This window comes from Lepidochelys kempii, chromosome 2 (genome assembly GCF_965140285.1).
Source record: "Lepidochelys kempii isolate rLepKem1 chromosome 2, rLepKem1.hap1, whole genome shotgun sequence".
Taxonomy (NCBI): Eukaryota; Metazoa; Chordata; order Testudines; family Cheloniidae; genus Lepidochelys; species Lepidochelys kempii.
Window position 1 is genome coordinate 182,351,792 of NC_136381.1, and position 22,769 is coordinate 182,374,560.

At 43.0% G+C, this 22,769-nt stretch overlaps 1 protein-coding gene across 3 annotated transcripts in view; it reads right to left on the bottom strand.

Moving 5' to 3' along the window:
* Nucleotides 1–16,653, bottom strand: part of BMPER (BMP binding endothelial regulator) — a 263,953-nt gene extending 247,300 nt beyond the window's left edge. For 2 of the 3 annotated variants that reach the window (XR_012157448.2, XR_012157447.2), the window contains exons 1-2: nt 16,274–16,653; nt 14,962–15,047 (exon numbers count right to left, since the gene is read on the bottom strand). Coding sequence is in view for 1 of the 3 variants with exons in the window: in XM_073332935.2 (XP_073189036.1) it covers nt 14,962–15,047; nt 16,274–16,400 (213 nt within the window). In the remaining 2 variants the exon portion in view is untranslated. The remainder of the gene's footprint in view (nt 1–14,961; nt 15,048–16,273) is intronic. The other variant, XM_073332935.2, reaches the window with a different exon arrangement.
* Between the last annotated feature and the right edge of the window lie 6,116 nt (nt 16,654–22,769).

The following is a 22,769-nucleotide window of genomic DNA, read 5'->3' on the forward strand; positions in this document are numbered from 1 at the left end:
GCCATGAACCTCAGGTTTCAGTGCAAACTTAGCAGCATATACAGTAACACAAAATAGTATATATAAACTGGAAGGCAGGTAAAAGTTGGGGGGTGATGTTATGGTTCTGTGGGAACCAAACCTTTGACTTTTCTGATTTGTGTGCATTTAAAATTCTTAGCTACAATCTTCCATTAGGGTATTTTTTAAAATTAAATATAAATATGTTTTATATTCCTATTAAAGTCTACATCTGACCTCCTTTGTTAAGCACTTTGAGATCTACTGCTGGAAAGGGCTATATAAAAGTGCTAGGTATTAGCATTATGAAAGGAGTAATAGTAAATACTAAATAGCTCTTTGTCGATGCTGAATCTTATGCAAATTAGCAGTCAGTAAGACAAGTAGAACCTTGGTCAGATAGGACGTGTGTCAGTTTGACTCTAAGTCTGTGACTAAGAAAGCAAATTATATTTTCCACAGTTATAGCTGTGTGTCTCTTTCGTATACTGTACAACTGTGCTGATCTAGCTAAACTGATACAAACCCCTAATGTAGATAAACTTAAGCAAGTTTAACCTTTGCTTAGAATAACCTTTGAAGTTTACATAGCTAAGTTCCAAATTACACTCAACTGATTTAAGCAAGGGTTAAACTGTTCCAAGTGTTTCTATGTTAGGGATTTGGGTTTAATAAGATTGGTTTAAAACCAACTGGTGCAAGTTTTCTAATGTTGACCAAGCCAAAGTTTCAAGGTCTGTTCAATCTCCAAACCTTCCGTCAACTCTGACCCTTCAGCAGAGCAACCCTTCCACTTCTATTTCTTCCCATCTTGGCCCCATTACCCATGTTCTGTTTATTTCCCAGGGTTGGCTTTATTGCAGTAAAGTGAAGCACACACACCACCATGAAAATACAGAAAATGCTCAGAAACACATCAGCATCTGTCCTCAAGTTCAAGATTTCCCTTTTCTGATGAAGCCAGACATTGTGTTTCTGTTTGATCTATGTACACCAAGTGGATAGTCCTCAATTTTTCTTTTAGTGCTGTAATGTGACTTTATTGAACATTTATTTAAAACAGTTCCATTAACTAAGTTATTTTAATGAAATAAATGTATAAATATATTGTCTGAACAATGACATACCCATCATTGTGTCTGAGAGCAACCTTTATTGCTTCTTGTATCTGACGTCTGCTTAGCTAAGCTTTTACACTGGAGATTTAGGTAGTGGCCTTTTGGGGCTTTCTTAAAGGCCAGAGCCTGTATGAAAAACTCTGAACAAAGAAGCCCCTGAAGCCATGCAGTTTTAAAAGGGTTTACAAAGCCCACTGGGCCTCCTAGCTTATTTTGCAACAAGTCATATCCCATGAAGAAATTCACTTCTGTACAACCCAAAAACAGAGTTAGATTAAAGAAAAAGAAAGAAAAAAAGATGATTCCCTGCTGATCTGCCTGGTCTTTTACTGCCCGTATTCTCTAAAGAAAAGATGTTCTGATGATATATTACCCCAATACATCACTAATTGACAGTGTTGTCATAGTACTGTATCCTTTAAAATATGATGTATGCCAAAAGCAGTAACAGGGGATACATAAGGGGTTCTTTTTATCCTTTAAAAAAATTTCAAAAAGACTTTTAAAAGTATGGTGTTTTGGATTTTGTTCAGGGAGTCCCACAATACACATACCTCACCCTACACCTCAAAAATCAAGAAGAGTCCTAAAAGTTTCCCAAAAATGGTAGATTACAAAAAAAACAGGACAACATCAAAGAAGTTCTTCATTTAAGCAGGTTTTCAAATAGGATGAAAGTGCTTGAGGAACAGCCACCAAATAAAAATAGTAGTCCAAAAGAAAGTAGCAACAGTTTGTTTTCTAAGCACATGGACTCCAGACACTGCTGTTTTAGCCCTCTTCAAGTCTGTTAAGTGCTGACCCTGCTTTTTGTTTTCTTGCCTGTGATACAAAAAGAAATAATTATTCACTGAGGCTTGTTGAGACAAAGGGGTAGCAGTGTTGTACCAGTTTCCATAGAGGAGCAGTTTAAAAGGGAGGTACAAGGAACATGGCCATTTCAACCTGGACTTTTTGAAGGAGGCGAGAATTTTCAGGGTCTTTTCTCTCTGGCCTTCACCGTGCAGTACCTCCTTCCTCTGCACTTCATAACCTCAGGTCAAACAGGACTGAGCTTTGAGCTGCAGTTATTAGTGTCACATTGAGGCAGTTGCGCTAATCACTGCATGGATAGCTTATCTCGGTGGCTGGCTTTTCAAAGGGCCCGATCCTCATCCAATTGATATAATGAGATCAGAGTCAGGGCCCAAATGAGGTCATGGTCAGAAAAGTGACTATGTAAAAATGACACCTTATTTGACATGTCTTCTCCTTGTGTGTCTCTGCTTCATGACCACATTTTGTGGCTAGGCCACTGCTACTTTTGGGCTAGTTTGTGCAGACCTTACAAGTACTTTCACTGCCATCAATGAAACCACCAGTATGAGTTAAGAGGCTCAAACCTGGCTCTTTGAAAGAGAAATATTCAGAATGCCTTGTGGTGCTGAGCAGACCCAGGTAATTACGTTTTTATTTGTAAATGTTTCTCTGGAAAGAAAGTTACCGTGTCTAAAAGAAGGAACTAATATTGCACAACCATGTTCTGCCTGAAAAATTCAGTGGTTGAAATCACAGCCCTGCAGGGCCAGTCTCACTTCTGGAAAGCAAATTCCCTTCTCTTTCACACATGTACAAACAGAGTCTAGAATGTCTAAAGCTTATGAATCTCAATAATCATAATATATTGAGCAGAAGCAATACAAATATATTTTTCATAGACTGTGTTCCCTTTTCCTCCTCCCTACCCCTGGCTCCACTTGCACTGCTGGAAGTAACAAAAATACCTGTTTTTGACAAGTAAATGGAGCTGACATCAGACTGAAGCAACAGCATGAATGAGCTATGCACAACCCATTTCTCATCTTGACAAAGTGACTTTTGGTCACCGGTGGGACCCTCTAAAGACATCTGCATGGTTGGCCTTGACCACCAGCAATTCTTACAGCCTATAAGGGGCCCTGTGAGACTGAGAACACAACCTGCTTTAGAACTGGCTCCTGCAGTTATGTCTCTTGATGGTTGTAAAGGCTGTATGATATATCAGGTGTGAATAAGATCTTTGCTAGCTGGTTATATTTACATAGGTATTGACTGCAGATAGCATCTTGTTAGCCCAAATAATAAGCCTCAAATGCCGGGAAAGGGGATTATGCATGGCCAAAAATCCACAGAGCTAGAAACCCAGCCACCAGTGATTTCACCGTGTGGAATGGCACAGATTAGTCTGAAGAGCCAGAATTCACACAGCAATACTATTAGATAAGCAGAAAGGAAAACGCAGGAAGGAAGGGGAGGAGGAAAAGTCAGTCTGAAATTCAGAGATTCCACAATAATAGTGCACGAGAGACCTTAGTAACTTTAAGATGACATTAAATGGTATGTTAAATGGGGTGTGTAACAATGAGAACCCCTTAGACGTTTTAACATTCAGCCAAAAGAAATGAGGGCCCTAGTCATATAAGAATCACACCCACAAACACACAAGACTAGTGTAAAATCTTGAAAAGATGCTTAAAATCCTTAGAAACAGTGCTATTCAACATCTGGTTCTGGAGTCAAACAGAACTTTCATGGAGCGAAGTCCCATCTAGCTCTTCTCAGTATGCCTGAAACTATGCCAATCTCTAAAAAGCTTCCAATGCTGCCTGGACAAAACAGATAGCAGTGATCAGACAGGAGCCAATGGGACACATCTTCATCCCTCAAAAATGGCTGATTTCCAGTGAGCTTCCCTTTATTATAGGGTTCCCTTTTTTGACTCTGACATTTGTACATTTCAGCATGTGGGTTGGTTTAACACACCAAGAGATTTGAGGGTGGCAAAGAGACCCCTACTTTTATAAACAATAAGATATTGAACATAGCTCTGGCTATTGAACATATCACCCTGTGTAATGAAGAGAAGGTAGAATTTTGGAAATTCTTAATGCTGCTGCCACAGCTAGCATCGGAGTAACAGAGCTCTTTGTTTGGGGATTAGAGACCTTACCACACTTCCATCAAATTATGTACCAGCAACTGTATAGATGGTGTATTAGCACTGTGTCCTAAAACTCCTAATGTTAAAGTTAAACAAACCATACTTTTGCATGTGTACACTAGCTACTTGTTAAATCTCAGCATCATAACGTTTTCCCTTTCCCCATAGATGCCTAATGAGACTAGAGCAAAAGTCTTACCCAAAAAAAAAAAAAATCGTACCTGTTACTCTTTCATTATTTTAAAGTAAAATTTTAAAATTTTCCAACATTCTTTCAAAAATTTACTTTAAAAAAATCCTCGTTTCCAGGCTAAACTATTGCAAGCTACATTTGCAGCCCAGAATGAATTTTTTTAGCATGAAAGCATTTACCAGTTCAGATCACTGATCCACCAATTCTTTTAGACTGACTTCAGCAGTAGCCAACATCAGATGTTAAAAAAAAGTGATAAACAAGAAAATTAGTTGTGCCTTATAAAGGAAAAAACATTTTCTTTCCCCAGAGGCCATTAAATAATACTCTGAATTATGTGATTTGATTACCCTTGTCAATGTCTTAGCTTGCACAGCTACATGTTATGTTAATGGTCCTTTTTAAAATCCATTCCAGCCACAACATTTGACATGATGATACCCTCCTGTAGCAGTGAATTCCAAAAGGTACAGCCTGCAGGTGCTTCACTAACTGGTATCATGAAAACACCATCATTACCCAGCCTTCAAGCAATTGTTTATCAATTAATTCGTCTTCTTCTCCACCCCTCCTCAATTATACATAATCACTAGCCATGACTCAGTCAGACTAAAGAAACAAAGCACAAGATCAAGACAATCAAGATCTTTAACTCCTTGTTTTGTAGCTCTCCAGTCACTACTAGACCCTCTCCTCTCACATAAATAAATAAACAAATATACAAACAAGCAGAAGAACAGCATAATCAGGCACAGTGTTTGCAGCCTTTGGGCCCTATCCATTTCCCATTAAATTTAAGGATTATGATAGTGAGTATGATCAAATAAAACCAGAAGTTTTAGCCTATGGATTGTCAGAAATCCAAATTATCAGGCCACCACTCCCACATTTCATTATTAAGATCCTGATCCTATAAAGTTTTAGTCATGTGCTTCACTTTAAACAATAGTCACCGTACATAAAGCTAAGCATGTGCTTTAAGTCTTTGCAGGATTGGGACCTGAGTACCTAGATACCTTACCAGGTATCATCATTAAAGAATTTAAATTGTACATATTCCAGTGTAGAGGGTCTTAAAAGAGTGGTGTTTCTGTTGTTTTTGACCACTACCTCTCTGGGATGGAAGTGGATAATTTAAAAATAAAGTGTGCAAATAATAATGCAAATATCATCTTCTTTTTTTTCTGTTTGTGAATTGTCTGTGAGCAGATTGCAATTTTCTGAAATGTACTCCCTATTCAGAATTATTTGTGAATTTCTTCAGTGAGTAATGCTTGCTCTACAGATTATTTGAAAATAGTTCATGGCTGAGACTGACAAAATTATAGAGGACTCGTTTTGATAGTCTAAATTTTCCAGATTATATTATTTATCTTAATAGTAAGGATGTATGTGAATAATGATAAAGGGAAGGTCCTGATGCTGATAATGTTTATGTCAATGGTACTGCTCATATGAGTAAAGTTATTCATTTGAATAAATATTTGCAACACTGGAACCCAAGACAGTTATAGAGCTTCTGTAAATTCTCAGCTGTCATAATAAAAATGAATATGTGTGGAGTCTGATTTCCCCACATTTCGGGCTGAAAACTCATGAGAACAGGTTATGAGAATTTGACGTCATTAAATTGATTCACCCTTGAACCCAAACTCTAAACTAAACTTGAACATTACACAGCTGACCCCATCTCTAGTTTTATTACTGTTGGAACTGGCTGAAAGATAGGGAGGAGCAAAGGGGAGGGAATTGCAAAAAGGTTCCTACTTTTTCCCTCACTTTTTACTGAAATTTATAAATTTCAAGATTTTTCTGGTTTAAACAGAGAGGAAAATTGTCACAAAATTCCACAGAAAATTCTTCGATCTTTCACCCAAATTTTGACATATTCAGCATTTTCCAGCCAGTTCTAATTGTACATTATTTTGTCAAAAACAAAAACAAAAAACAGAAATTGTGGGGTTTTCAGTTTTTCAACAAAAATCCAAAAACATTTCAAGAAAAACTTCAGCAAAAACCAAACCTTTTTTCATTTTCATCAACATTTTTCACTATAACAAAACACATTTCCAACTCCAATATTAATTAACAGCACAATCAATCTGCTTGGCCAATTACAGGAGCAAAACACTGTGGTATCTTCTTCTAAAAAAAAGTCTAAAATAGAAGAACATAAGAAATGACAACCTCAGATCGGGAGAGTGAGGGAATGGACAAGGAACTGTGGGTAACAACAAATAAAGAAAAGGAATATTGTAAAATGTGCATGAAGACAGTTTAAAATTTAAAAATAAGGTATAAGGAGAGAGAAATGCATAGCACTAGCATGGGATTCAGCTTTGGAATGCTAGCTAGAACAGGTGGTTTTTAGGGAGAGATTTGAATAGGATTGCCAAGTGTCCGGTTTTATACCAGAAAGTCTGGTCAAAAAGGGGGACCCAACAGTGTCTGGTCAGCACTACTGACTGGACACCAAAAGTCCAGTTACCTGAGTAACCATCTGCAGTCGGCTTCCATTCTGCCATAGGGAAGGCAGGACAAGCAGCTGCTGCTGGAGCTGGAGGAGCACTCAGGACCTGCGTGGCTCTGGCGGACAGAAGTATCGGCAGCCAACATCCAGGAGGAGGGATCCTGAAACCTGTGGCATTTGAGGAGTGGGGCCAGTGGCCAGACTCATGACCTGAGTCCCCTTCTCAGCCTCTTTTGTGCCCTGTTCCGGAGTTCTGCCCTCACATCCTGCCCTGGTCACCCCTCCACCTCCAGAGCATGGCTCTCCCTTCCCATTCTACCCCAGTACCCCCACCCCTGGAGCGCGGTTCTCCCTGCCCTGTTCTGCCCCAGTCACCCCTCCCCTCTGGAGTGTGGCTCGCCCTCGAACCTCCTGCCCACATCACCCCTCCACCTCTAGAGCCCTGCTCAGCTGGTGGCAGGCGGGAAGTGGAGAGAGCAGCAAGTGACGGGGGGCGGGAGAAGATGAGTGGGTGGTGGGGCCTTAGGGGGAAAGAGGTGGAGCAGGGGACGGGGAAGGTTCTGGCTCTCAGTGTCCGGTTTTCACAAATTAGAAAGTTGGCCACCCTGGATTGGAAGACTGAGAGTAAAGATGTGTTGCACACTGAAAGAAGGACACTGTTCCAGACACAGAGGATCAAACTAACTAAGAAACAAACAAACACACACACACACGATATGACTGGGAGAAAGAGACAAAATGAATATGAAAGCTAGGAGAGTTAGCACAGCATAGGTCATGAGTCAAGGAGTAGGGCAATATAAGGGAGGAGATGTAGGCTGCACTTTGAAAGTGAGGGCAATGAGTTTGAGCTTGATACAGAAAGGTTCAGGGAGTCGGTGAAGGGCCAGAGCAGGTTAAAAGGAACATTATTTTAGCTGCAGCCTGCCAGATAGAAGGAAAAGTCAGGAAGCATGAGAGGCAGCAGTTACAATTGTAATGAGGTACAAGATGATTGCATACAAGTACAATACGTTTTTTAATACCCTACTGTTTAGTAATGCAGGTAAAGATTTTTACACAATATAATTTGTATTATCATGACATTATTTGACTATGAGCTTAATGTAAAAAACAAACAACCCCCCACAAGCACTAGGTTTCCATTTCACTTGATTTTTGTTTAAATTAACTTTTTTCTTCCCTCAAAAATTTCTATTTAAACATGATGGGAAACTAAAAACAGTTATAAAAATATTTTCCCCCACAGTATGGCAGCACAAAACTGAACACCAGAAACACTGATACTGTGAGTCATTACGTTATAGGACCAGACTTTTAAAAAGACTTTTAACAACTCAATGGAAGAAACTTGAAAGCCTATCAAATCCATGTACAGATACTTGTATGCCTTTAAAACTCCATTTTGACATTGGACCAGCTTTTTAATAATGTTGTTCTTATTGGCAATTAAAAAAAAGTGCCTTAACATAGACTGATCCATTTTGTACTTACCACAGAAACGTTCCAAAGACACTTGCAACTTATATTACATTTTTCCATTTAGTTTATGGCATTTCTGTGCCCCTCACAATTTACTGAATGTATTATTTATTTATTTTAATTATGATCTTTTGTACTCAAGTTTTCAGAGCCTTTACTTATGCGACAGCGAAGCTTTTTCCCATAATTGTTATACTGAATCTTCAACATACGTGCTGCGTTTCTATTGTCAGCTTCTGTCCAGTAGGGCTGTGCCAAGATCTGTAACCAATCCAGCACTGTGTGTTTGGCTCAGTGCAGCAAATTCATTGTTAGTGATGTGCAAGTAGTGAATTATTCACTATCCCAAATAGTCCAAGGATAACGTGAAATAGCTACTTCAAGCCTCACGTATCTGTTATTGCAGATTTATGGCACAGTTTAAACACGTTGTGTCACTCATAATGCATTACATCCTGTTGCAACAAATCACAAAGTGAATGTCATGATGCAGAATAATAAACTGAAATGTAAAAGCAAACACATCTTTGTGGGGAGTGCAATCTCACCAGGCAGTACAAAGCAATGAGTCAATCTGAAATGGATCCGACTGATAAGAGCAGGGCAAATAGGAAATTCACCACAATTCACCTAGTACTTGAATTTTTTTCAAGACACTTGGCAAGACTCAGTGTCACTCTCACTGCAGGGAGAAATGTGATGATTGGAAGCAACTTAAAATTTGTGAGGCACAGAGATAACAAAAATCAAAACCTCGCTCCATCAAGTAACATATAACAAATAACAATAATTAACCATTTACAGTTTTATAGTGCCTTTCATCAGGTAGGATTCCAAAGCACTTTACAAACTTAAACTGATATTACAGACCAAATACTAGCTGACAACAGAAAATAGGTCCGATCCCGCAAAGGACTATGTCACAAAAGCAGTATAATTTATGACTCTACACTGGCTATGAACAGGTCTGGCTGCATAATATATTCTCACTCAGAACCAAAATAAATTACATGTGAGGTTGTATGCAGGCAGCGTGGCTTGGTTAGGGTACCCATATCTGTATGTGGTAGTAAATATACATCACACCTCTCCTCAACTCCATTTGGGGAAGTCCCAAGGAGCAGACTTCTCCATATGTTTTCTGGAGAGCAGGAACTAGATGGGCCACATTGTGTCGTGTGTTTCTAAAGAGCGCTGGTTTGGTTTGTGTGCTGTTTGTCTGGCCTATGCACCCAGGTAAGCCAGAATCTAGCCTTATGCTGATTTACTGTATATGGTAGCAGAATTATAGTAGAGTCTATGAGCTAACTGCTAACTCATCCCTTTGCAGAGTCTACTAAACCAAATTGTTTCTACAGCATGTAATTAACCTTAGTTTATGATTTCAGTAAATCCTCGCTCCCACCAATATCTTTATATACACACACTGGCCTCCAACGTCTCTGGCAAAAAAATACACAGACACTCAGCTGCACCAGACACCATTTTTCTATTTAGGAAACAGAATGCCTTTTTTTTAAAAATTGGATAAAAGCTAATAAAACCCAGCATTATGTAGGGGCATGTTTGCGCTGGAGGAAGAGCCTTTCAAATACTGATCAAAACAACATTCTCTCACTATGAGTCTATGAGAGTTACTATTAAACCACTGTGACTGAGGCGCTTTTGTTTCTTTGGGTGGCGTTGTTTTTGTGGGGTAATAAAGTAATAAAGGGAGAGGATCATTCAAACTGACAGAAGATGCTCTTTTGGTAGGTTCTTTAGATGAAACTATTGAAATTATATTAAATAAAATAGGTATGAAATAATTGTTTGATGATTTTTTTTAATATACACTTTTCCACTAAAATTCATCTGGGCTACATTATAGCTTGACACAATAAAAATTGAATCCTGATGTACTAAAACACTGCCATCTTCATCAAACATGTGCTGAACATTTGCTCTCCTGATGGCCATCCACTCTCAGATATGGATTTGTGCAACAGAAACCAACTGGGATACTTACAGGTAAAGAATCCCGAAAATCCAGGTAGGATAACTTTCTTGCTTTTTTCTTGGGTGGGTTATTTTTGTTTGGTTTAATTTAATATGTGGATCAAAAACATGCTGAGTTAGGTGGAATACTGGTTCTTATAACACTGAATTTAACATAATTTTTATCAGCAAAGGTCAAATTCTTATACTGCATATTTGGAGTTAAAAGTCGAAATAAAACTCATGACAAGCAAAGCTCTGATTTCTAGTTTCCTGAGATCCTGCCTCAAAGCTTTTCTCAGATTTTCATCACTGGGTTAGACTTTCTGGCTCACATTTATTTCCTTCTCTTCTGGATTTAGGTGATAAAAGGTTGAGAAGTACAATTACCACTCCTCAGGTGTAGCTGGCAGGTTTAAGGCAGGGGGCAGAGTGGGGGGAAGAAATGGAACTGGTTTAGATGTGGTTCGTCAAGGTTACCACTGGCTTTTATCAGCTATTATTTCATATGTGACATATACATTTTTCTTACTGATCCTGGGGAAAAAATACTTCACCCCACACTAAAACCCTAGTATTCTTGATAGCATAAGAACCATTTTTGCTGTAGGTCTAATACATGAGAGATAAGCTCCTGCAACCATCAGGCAATCTTTCAGAGTAGCAGCCGTGTTAGTCTGTATCTGCAAAAAGAAAAGGAGTACTTGTGGCACCTTAGAGACTAACAAATTTACCATTACCTGTCTAGGGTTTAGTCACCCAGTTCATTGTAATTAAGAACAACAGGCACTTCTCACCTATCCCTTTGAACTAGTATGCTAATTTTTTTTTCACTTTAAAATTACATCCATCTGACTCCAGCCAACGAATAAGGTTATTCTTGGATCCCTCCTTGCTTCTGGCAAAGTGTTTTGGTTTATGCAGACGATGATGCATGAGAATGAAATTACACAGCTCTCTTCACCACCACAAACATCCATCATCATCCTCATCATCACCAGCACCACCACTGCTGCCATGAGCTCATCTCACCTTTGAAAAATTCAGAGCTCAAAAGTTTAATTCAGGATAAATTGATTCCGTTGGACTTTAAGTTTTTGCACTATAATTATATGCAGGCTCTCCTCTCACCTATTTCTGCCAGACTGTAGCATTTTTATGTCTTTTCCAAGCTTATGTTGAAGTATATATATATATATATATATATTTAAAGAAAATACTATGATATCAGATGTGAGCCTATTTTCAGCTTTAGACCACTTTCAGCCAAAACTCTGGACCAACAAAAACTGAGTTAAACTTGCCCATTTACTTTACTTATAACACAGTTTAACTTGAAATATTCCATGCACATTTTATATACAGACCATTCATATTAGCAAATTCTAATCTAAGCTTCCCTTTATATTCAGTAATAGTACTCGGTTTTTCACTTTCCTTTTAAAATCTTGAGTCTAAAGTACATATCTGAACTCTGAAAAACTCAAACCAGTATCCTACATGATAGGTCTTCATATTTATGTAACTTCTCACTAGCCCAGGTTTCACCTCTGTTCCTGAGTAGTCTCAATACTATAGTTCTGTCCATTGAGTCAAAGTTACAAGGTCGTACTACCTGGCATGATCAAGTCCCTTAGTCTATGGGTATTTTTGGTTTGGTGATTTTTTTTCACATTAATAAACCTGATTTCCACAGATCTGTGAAGATATTTTTAGAATGGAATTTCTGCAGCTTGTATTTTACATTTGATATTATAGCTATAATCCCCAAAAGTCTTAAAGAATTTAATGGCAGGCAAAAATTAATGACCCCCTTGAACTGAATCAATACTTTGCTGGTGTACATATGAATATCATCAAATATATCTTTACCCATCATATCGCATTAAACTCATACATGTTCTTTAAAGCCTGGACTTCTTCTAGTCAACCATAGAGTCCACAAAGTTTCACAGCTTTTGTTTTCAGAAAGAGCAATATTTTAGACATTTAATTTTCAAGCATTAAGTTAGTACAAACTGATTTTGTAGCCAAATTCATTAATATGTACCATCTTTCTTTTTTTTTTTTTTTTTTTTAGTATAATTCAGTAGAACATACAGCATCATCTAGGGACACTTGGCTTCTTGTGTAAAATGTGAGTAATCATTTTTCCTGTAGATTTTCAATTTACAGTGACGATATTTTTTCTACTGTTGTTTCTCAGAAGGTTGGTTTACTTCATCTTTTTTACTACTCACTTCTGATATAGACAGTCACCTTCACCTGTTTATTATTTCTTAGTGTCAGGAAAAGTCCACTGCACTGTTTTGACACAGAAGTCCAGATCCCATTATATTTTCCAGTTACTGCCAAAGCCGCCATATACAAGAAAGCAGAGGTAACTATTTTTAGTTACCTTCAGCCTGCTTTGCACCACTCCAGTGGCACAAACCAGACAGCAAGCAAGTCAGCTTCCTTGGTAGTTGGAATTTTCCTGACATACATGTATTCCCCAGGAGGCACAGGGCCACAGATGTAGGGTGAGTTGCTAGTACAAAGGGGAAGTCAGAGCACCTCTGAACTTCAGTTATCCCAACACGTGGAACTGCACTTTAAGGATGTTGCCAGCTGAACATAAGTTAAAGCTCTCAAAATCCAGAAGTCACACAGCTGGCATAAAGCCATCTTTTGCCCACCCAGAACTTAAAAGTGATCTCAGTCAGCAGACCCCAAAATGTCCTACTAATGCTGTAATTTGTCCTTCATTGTGATGAGAAAATAAATGTTTGTTTGCTAATACTGCCATTATACTCTCCATTATCAGCTCACAAGGGAAGTCTTGTGGATGGAAAAAGATGGTCTTGTGGTTAAATCACTGGAGTGGGCACTAGGAAACCTGGCCTCGATTCCCTCTTCTGCCCCAGACCTCTTGTGAGACTTTTGTACTTTACATTTCTTGTCTGCAAAACTGAGGCTATTAGTGCAGAGGCTAAATTCATTAATGTTAGTAAAGATCTTTGAGATTACTAAATGGGAGACATTATAGAAATGCATAGTATTTTTGTGTAAGAACTCATAGTGAAACTATTGTTTTATAGTCACTTATAATGCCATAGTTTTGCTTCTTTACAGATTAGTTGCCTGATTCTGTAAACACTTAATACTAATGAGTAGTTCCATCCTGTCACAAAAGCAAAAGAGTAATTTATCAGATTTCACTTAGTGGAAAGATATAAAATCTTTTAGTTCATGTACTGCCTGAGAGAAACTGTTCTTTAGGCCAGGGGTTCTCAACCTTTTCCTTTCTGAGCCCCCCTTGATCATGCTATAAAAACTCCATGGCCCACCTGTGCCACAATAACTGGTTTTCTGCATATAAAAGCCAGGGCCAGCATTAAGGGGTAGCATGCAGGGCAATTGCCCAAGACCTCAGGCCACAGGGGGCACTGTGAAGCTAAGTTGCTCAGGGCCCCAGACTTCAGCCCCATGCAGTGGGACTTAGGCTTTCTGCCCTGGGCCCCAGCAAGCCTAACACTGGTCCTGCTTGGTGGACCCCCATGAAACTTGCTTGCGGCCACCCAGGGGTCCCTGGACCCCAGTTGAGAACCACTGCTTTAGACCAGTTTGAGTCAAAATTCTTCCAGCATTTTTTGCAATGTTCATCCACTTTGTTTTCATGCTATGTTAATCCATGTTTTCTAAAAGTGCATCCACTTAGTCAATGTTACAAACTATAAAGAGGTCTAAAAATAGAAATATTTTTCCCTGATGTGTTAGTATTAGTCTGACATTGAACTTCTTCATAAATTGTTTCTTCACTTCTACTAACTCCTTTCTGTTAGTTAGAGCTGTGTGGCAGATATTTGGGAAACAAAATCTTGGACGCATTATAAAATCCATCTTCATGTATTTTTTGTTTTTCCTTTTATTTCTTTCATCTCCATGCCTCTCTTTTTCCCCCCTTTGTCATTGATATCTAAAAAGTTATCATTGGGCCTGATCCAAAATCCATCAATATCAATGGAAAGACTCTAATTGATTTCATTAGGTTTGCTCAACTAAAAAGCATCCAAAATGTTTAACTGTGACACTGAAAGCCAGTGCAAGAACAGGGGATATTTCCTCAGGAAAGGATTACAAAGTAGTGTAATTGTTAACGACTATGGCAGCTGAATTCCCAGCACAAACGGCAGTGACATCCTCAGAATGACACTTTTTATAAAAGTATCATCTCTCGCATTATCTTCTTATTACAATCAGTCTAGTCAGGAGTGCCTTAAAATATACTGTGTTGTACTTTCAAAACTAAAGTTTTGGACTTTAAATCATCTGCATTTTTTTGCTTTACTAACTTGTTGCATCCCTCATTTTGGCCCATTTTTTCAACAGTCAGTATCTGTGGAAGTTGAAAGCAATAGCACCCCCAAACTCCACATTTCAACCTCTTTGCTCTGCTCATAGGTATTGGCTATGCAGAAATCTTTTGTTCTAGAGCACATGTGACTTTGTGAAAATAATTCTCACCATGTATACACATGATGAATGTAGTAATCAGTGAGTCTCACAATGTCATATTAAAGTCATTTATGAGTTTAAAGTCAAAATGATGATTCCAAGATAGCGAACTGGAATATTTTCTAGTTAGCTCAGCACTGAGATAACCTTGCATTGCATAAAGGCAACAAATACCCAAGATTTGATTATACAATGTATTCCTTTCTTTGTACAGTTACTTTTAGTACAGCCCTTAGTGTTCTTATTACCTGAAATCCAAACTTACCAGGCAAATGCACATTATGCAAGGATTGTCTGTGATAAATGGTATCTGTAGAACCTCCCCTTCATTTTCACATTTTGCAACAGATCCTGAGATAGAAATCAAAATAAAAAATACGTTTTCAAATTTTAATTCACTGGCTCTCTTCAGTATCCAGATTCCTATTTCTGTTTTAAACTCCTGTACAGCTCCTAGCCTTCAGTATTAAATCTCACCTGCTCTAAATAACCAAGAATACCAGAAACAAATGCACAGAAACTATTCAGTTTCAAAGGGGCAGTTTCTATAAGATCCTGATGAGAGCTGGTAAATGACTAGCCTTTTTATTCTGTACAAAATCTAGATTTTCCTACTGTGCCCCATTTACAGCAGAGATGTTTTTTTCTCCTCTCAGATGACCTATGCAATAATGAATATTTCATTAATAATAGGACACTTCTGTAAATGACCTGATCCAAAGCTTATTGAAATCAGTGGAAATAACTCCATTTACTTCAGTGGGCTTTGGGTCAGGCCCTTAGTACAGTACCATCAACTCAACACAGCACCTTTTTCTGACCCATGAAGAACAGACTGCCATCAGAGTCGATTTACAAAAGGAATCAAATTAGAGATATGGTCTCTACCCCGATTTGTCCTGTAATATCTCATGTTGGAATCACTTTTTGAAACCTAATACGTCTTGCTTGTTTTACTCGAAATTGACTCAACATTTTCCTTTATGCACCAGGTGTCAGTAAAGTATGTCCTTCAAGGGGGGCGGGGGGGGGGGGCGGAAAGCAGCAGGTAGGTCTTCACCTGCCTGGATACATGTAATTATATCCTACTATCACGAACCTTTTCTTCCGAACTGCATTTTTAAAACAAATGAACGTAAGGCAAATCTAGTACGTTCAACAAACAATGCACTACGTAATACAACAAACAAAGCAACGGCACTCATTTATTATTAGGATTTGTCATTACTCCAAGAGCCCTGGGAGGTGGGAATCTGGTTTGATGTCGAAGAGCTTCTGGGCTTGAGCAGGTCAGGGTTGCCCATCGTCATTAGTAAAACCCTTTGTACATGGGCACCGCTCCTCTTGCAAGCTCTATCTGCACAAGCGTCCCCCCGGGATGCACAGCGGAGCCCGTCCCTGGGATCATGCATCTGCTAGGCGCAGATCCCCGGCGCGTTTCCCCAGCCCCTGCTGGCCGGGCGGGAATCGCTTTTGCTTTGCCCTGGCGGGGCAAGGCGAAGAGCCGCTCTCCGCCCGCCTCACCCTGCCCCTGCCCGTGGGCGGCGGGACCGGAGCGGGGCGAGTCTCCCCCTTACCTGTCAGGAAGGAGGAAGCCAGAGACATCTGGACCCACAGGGGGCTGAGCAGGAGCCAGGCGGCGAAGGGGGCGGCGGGGGAGCGGAGCAGCGGAGCCGGAGCCCTGCCGCTGGGGAGCCAGAGCATCGTCCCCTGGAGCCGAGCCCGGGCTGCGGCGGCGAGAGGGGCTCCCGGCGGGTGAGGAGCCGGGGCGGGAGGGGAGCCGGGCCGGGGATGCCGGGAGGGAGGAGGGGTCCTGCTGCCGCCGCCGCCGCCGCTGCCGCTGCGGCTCTGAGTCTCCCCAGGGCGGCGCGGCGTTTCCCCGCCCGAGTGGGCTGTGCAGGGCGCCGCCGGGCTGGGCAGGGGGCGCGGATCCCGGCTCGCGCGCTGACAGGGCGAGTGGCTGGGCAGCCCGCGCTGCCAGGGAGCTGCCGCCGCCCCCTCCTGCCCCCGGCCCCAGCCCGCCGGCCACCTCCCCCGCCTCCGCCTGCCCCGGGCCCCCAAAGCGCCGGGGGCGGGAGAGGCAGAGCCCGCCTCCGCAGGGGACACTGCCCCGCCGGGGGCTCGGGCACCTGAGGGTCAGTGTCCGTCCTCTCGGCTCTGCCTGCAGGGGGCTGTCAGCGCCTGCCCCGCTCAGCCCTGGCACCCGCACCCCTCCTCCCGCACCTCTCCACTTCCCCCTTCCCCCTCCTCCCGCACCTCTCCACTCCCCCCTTCCCCCGCACCTCTCCACTTCTCCCCTGCCCTGTCCCCCTCCTCCCGCACCTCTCCACTCCCCCCTTCCCCCGCACCTCTCCACTTCTCCCCTTCCCCCTCCTCCCGCACCTCTCCACTCCCCCTTCCCCCTCCTCCCGCACCTCTCCACTTCCCCCTTCCCCCTCCTCCCGCACCTCTCCACTCCCCCCTTCCCCCGCACCTCTCCACTTCTCCCCTTCCCCCTCCTCCCGCACCTCTCCACTCCCCCCTTCCCCCGCACCTCTCCACTTCTCCCCTTCCCCCTCCTCCCGCACCTCTCCACTCCCCCCTTCCCCCGCACCTCTCCACTTCTCCCCTTCCCCCTCCTCCCGCACCTCTCCACTCCCCCCTTCCCCCGCACCTCTCCACTTCTCCCCTTCCCCCTCCTCCCGCACCTCTCCACTCCCCCCTTCCCCCGCACCTCTCCACTTCTCCCCTTCCCCCTCCTCCCGCACCTCTCCACTCCCCCCTTCCCCCGCACCTCTCCACTTCTCCCCTGCCCTGTCCCCCTCCTCCCGCACCTCTCCACTCCCCCTTCCCCCGCACCTCTCCACTTCTCCCCTTCCCCCTCCTCCCGCACCTTTCCACTCCCCCTTCCCCCTCCTCCCGCACCTCTCCACTTCTCCCCTGCCCCGTCCCCCTCCTCCCGCACCTCTCCACTTCCCCCTTCCCCCGCACCTCTCCACTTCTCCCTTCCCCGTCCCCCCCGCACCTCTCCACTCCCCCTTCCCCCTCTTCCCGCACCTCTCCACTTCCCCCTTACCCGCACCTCTCCACTTCTCCCCTGCCCCGTCCCCCCCTCCCGCACCTCTCCACTTCTCCCCTGCCCCGCCCCCCCCGCACCTCTCCACTCCCCCTTCCCCCTCCTCCCGCACCTCTCCACTTCTCCCCTGCCCTGTCCCCCTCCCGCACCTCTCCACTCCCCCTTCCCCCTCTTCCCGCACCTCTCCACTCCCCCTTCCCCCTCTTCCCGCACCTCTCCACTCCCCCCTTCCCCCGCACCTCTCCACTTCTCCCCTGCCCTGTCCCCCTCCTCCCGCACCTCTCCACTCCCCCCTTCCCCCGCACCTCTCCACTTCTCCCCTTCCCCCTCCTCCCGCACCTCTCCACTCCCCCTTCCCCCTCCTCCCGCACCTCTCCACTTCTCCCCTGCCCCACCCCCCCTCCCGCACCTCTCCACTCCCCCTTCCCCCTCTTCCCGCACCTCTCCACTTCCCCCTTACCCCGCACCTCTCCACTTCTCCCCTGCCCCGTCCCCCCCTCCCGCACCTCTCCACTTCTCCCCTGCCCCGCCCCCCCTCCCGCACCTCTCCACTCCCCCTTCCCCCTCTTCCCGCACCTCTCCACTCCACCTTCCCCTCTTCCCGCACCTCTCCACTTCCCCCTTCCCCCGCACCTCTCCACTTCTCCCCTGCCCCGTCCCCCCCTCCCGCACCTCTCCACTTCTCCCCTGCCCCGCCCCCCCTCCCGCACCTCTCCACTCCCCCTTCCCCCTCTTCCCGCACCTCTCCACTCCACCTTCCCCTCTTCCCGCACCTCTCCACTTCCCCCTTCCCCCGCACCTCTCCACTTCTCCCCTGCCCCGTCCCCCCCTCCCGCACCTCTCCACTTCCCCCTTACCCGCACCTCTCCACTTCTCCCCTGCCCCCGTCCCCCTCCTCCCGCACCCCTCCACTCCCCCTTCCCCCGCACCTCTCCACTTCTCCCCTGCCCTGTCCCCCTCCTCCCGCACCTCTCCACTCCCCCTTCCCCCTCTTTCCGCACCTCTCCACTTCTCCCCTTCCCCCGTCCCCCTCCTCCCGCACCTCTCCACTTCTCCCCTCTCCAGTCCCCCTTCGCCGGCAACCCTCCTGACACCCCTTCTCCTCCACCCTCCTCTGCCAGCATATCACATCCCGCTTCTCTGCCAGTACAGACCCCCCCTTCCCCCAAGCACCCCCACACCTGCTCCTCTGCCTGAACCCTCTTTACTAAATCCCCATCCCTTTCTGGGTACAAGGGTTGAAGGTTATTCCCTATGCCTTCCATGTGCATTTGGAGCACTAAAGATGGGGTGGGGGTGGGGGGCGAGATTTATACTAAAGTGAAATAAAAATAGGAGAAACGGTTTGATCCCCACTGCAAGTGTAAACGGGGATTGCTGTGGTGAAGGAGGCGGTCACGTTTGGTTCTGTCAGTTTGATTCATCCTCAGCCCCGTCTTCCTAGTCTGGTTCGGCTGGGTTTGGGTTTGTAGGGGTGGGTTTGCTTGCTCTCAGTGAGCAGAAGGCAAGAGATCTGGGAAGAGAGGGGCTGACTTCTTAAATTCCACAATAGTCATTTATTTACTCGGTCTCTCAAGGGAAAAGCTACTCCACGCAGCTGCTCCAACCCGGAGAGATTTAGCACATCAGCAGCCGAGAGGGGACACGAGAGAGAGGACAAGAGAGGGAATATTCCTTCACACCCCAGTGTACCCCTTGGGACCCTCCCACTGTACTCCCCCGCTGCCTGCGGTGCCCCCCTCTCTCATTACAGACGCCGCAAAACCTGACGCAGCCCAATTTCTAACCACCACCCCCCGCAGGCAGGAGGGCTGGAACTGCACCTTTGCAAAGCCAGTCGGTCCTTTCTGGAGGAAGGCAGCATTAGCGCACATGCTTTTGCGAAATGTTTCACTCTGTCCTTCTTTGACGGCGATTATTTTTAAAAGAGAGCTGGGCTTTTGATGAGGGCTTTGGCCCTGGTTTGCCGATCATACCTTGTGTACTCATTTACACCAAATTAAGAGGGGGGTAAAATACTGTTGTTTTGACTGAGGAATGTTTTACCCTCACTGTGCCTGGGTGTGAGTTACTCTACAAGGGGCAGCAGGGCAATGGCAGCTCAGGTAGGTAGGTTCTGATGGTCATTTCTCCTTTCCTAAAACTGACCATGTGCTTTGAGTTCACTCCATGGCCATTCTTACTCTTCTGAGCTATTCCTTAGCATTTTCCATTGCTATTATTAGCATAACCTCAGATGAAGTGTACACATTCACACAGTATAATATAAACGTATACATACATGTAATATGTGTAATGCATAGTTTTCTTCTAGGAAGAATCTTGAAACCTATCTCACAAGTGATTCTCATTCAACTAGATGTTTCATTCATGGAAAGGAAACCTCTTAAACTCGTTTGATGACACTTTGAAAAAGATCCTTCAGCTTGATATACCTTTTCCTTTCCTTTCCCGTCTCTCTTTTTTCCCTCTCAAATGGTTCTGAGTTTCAATGTCATTACGCAAAAGGGGGATTTGAGTAGCAGCAAATCAGGTGCATGACCACAGGCTGTGTGGATAGAAAGACTTTTTGTTACCCAGTAAAATACAGGGTTATCAGATTTTCATGCTGGTTTTTAAAAAAGCAAGAACAATTACTATGGAAGCATGCATTTTTGTTATAAAATGTATGACAATCTGAAAATTATTCATAGCATAGGATTTATTCCCCACATCCAGAGAAATATTCTCTTTTCCTTTCACTTTGGAAGGCATGTCAGAATCTACAACTGCAGAAGATGGGGACTGTCTAAAAATGTTATTCATAATCTTACAATGGTCACTATCAAAAACCTAATGGTCACTATTCAACAAATAAATATTACTTAAACCCATATCATCTTCCCTCAGTCTGAATCAGATTCACCCTCAAGAACTATTTAGACGGATATACTAATCTAGGTGCCGTTATGGGAAAACCCAATGACGGGTTTTTTTAAGGTACTCTTTTTCCTTTCCTAAAACTTAAATGTCCATAATAATATTTAAAGGTTACTCTGTATTATGTAACAGAAGTGATCTTTATGTAAATTTAGTGTATGCAATGCATGTAAGATATTTCTTGGAAATAGCTGTTTAGTAGTTCAGAGAAGTTTAACTGCAGATCTCTGTAGATGCAGCTCTAGAACCACTCTAGAAGATGTTTTCATCAGTCTGAATGTTTTTCCATTGGACAGATACACAGAAGCTTTTGACAAACCTGCCTTTGCTTTCTCTTCATAATCAGCCCCTACCATTCCACTGCTCCCATTCTAGTACAAGAACAATATTTTTAAAGCAGCAGCATGGTAGAAAGTTTATTAAAATATCTTATAGCATATGTACTCCTGATAACTTCTTGAGTGACAGCTACTACTGGCAATTACTTATATATTTGGGTATAAGTAAGATGGGTCTTGTCTTCCTTACAGACTAAACATTCACTGAAAATTAATACTTTCTGGTGTGAGAAATGAATAAAAAGAGTAATTAATGCACCTCTACCTTCAGGTTGCATAGAAACATCAGTGATATTCAAGTAACAGTGAAGAATTTGATTAAAGAGAAAATGTTATCTCATTTCATAAAATTTTGCTGTCGATAGGTAGTAACAGTAGATGAGGAAACACACTTACCTCACAACTTAACTCATTCTGTTAAACAGAGCAAGTCCATCTCTGCCTCCTTAAAATAAAGCATATAACATCATATATTTGAAGGAGAGCAGTAATGAAGTAAGAGAAATGAACTGGTTGCATAGAATTACCTTGTTTGGCCAAAAAATATTTGATCCTAGGTGCTACAGTAATATAAACAAACAATACAATAATCATTATTAATAATCCTGCCTGAAGATCTTTCAGCACATTAGTTAGGCCTAAATGCACCTCTCTGGTGAAACAACCTCTGAAACAAGAAAAGATTGTATAGGAACTCTATGCGGTTCACCCTGCTGAATTCACAGTCCTGATTGATGCTCTCCTTAGACTGTTGCATTTGAGGTTTGCACAAAGTGACAGGGTGGTGGATTTCCAACTCTTCAGAGGCAGAGGATCTATGAGGAAGTGAAGCTGTAACCCTACAGATACCAACACATCTACACTACTTCCTGAGAGCCTCCTGATAGCATGGTTTTTTGAGAAGTCATGCTACTATTGACTCATTTGATGCACAAGTGCCTACATCCTCTTTAAGTTGTGAGGAATGGAAATAAATGCCGCTAGAAGTAGCATCAGTTGCCAGCTTTCCCAGGGATATTTCCAAAGGTGCCAGATGCTAGCATGCCATGCAGAGTGGCTGCTGTTGGGGTTAAGGTTCAGCCCAACATGGGAGAGGACTATGCCATATTTATTTGAGCATAAGCTTTCGTGAGCTACAGCTCACTTCTGTAGCTCACGAAAGCTTATGCTCAAATAAATTGGTTAGTCTCTAAGGTGCCACAAGTACTCCTTTTCTTTTTGGAAATATGCCATATTAGTGACACTTCCCCCCGTCTTCCTCCTTTCTGTGGTACCGGGTCACATCTTTTCCCCCCACTTATTACCTCATCAGAGGAAAACATCTTGCCCTTTTTACTCCTATTTTGGTATTATAATACATTACATAACATTTCAAATGCTACTGTCATTTGTATTAGTTTTTGAAGATGCATGCATGTGAGAACAGAATTTCACGTTTCTTAGTAACATTCAGGAAGTGATACCTTTTAACAGAATCAAAGCCTGACACTAAAAACCAAATTCTGCTATCAGATGCACACAGACTATTCATATGTATCTAATGACGTAACCACTTACTTAATTTGTAGGGGCAGTAACAGAGTCTCACCCTAACAAGAAAACACACATTCAGAAGAACAAATATTTGAAACATGCAGCTTTATGTCTATGGAATGGCCATACAAACTGATGGAATTTTAGATATTGACATAATATATACATACATCTATCAACTGAATGTTTCGTGAGTGATGTTTTCCTTATGATCAGTAAATTGTTAAT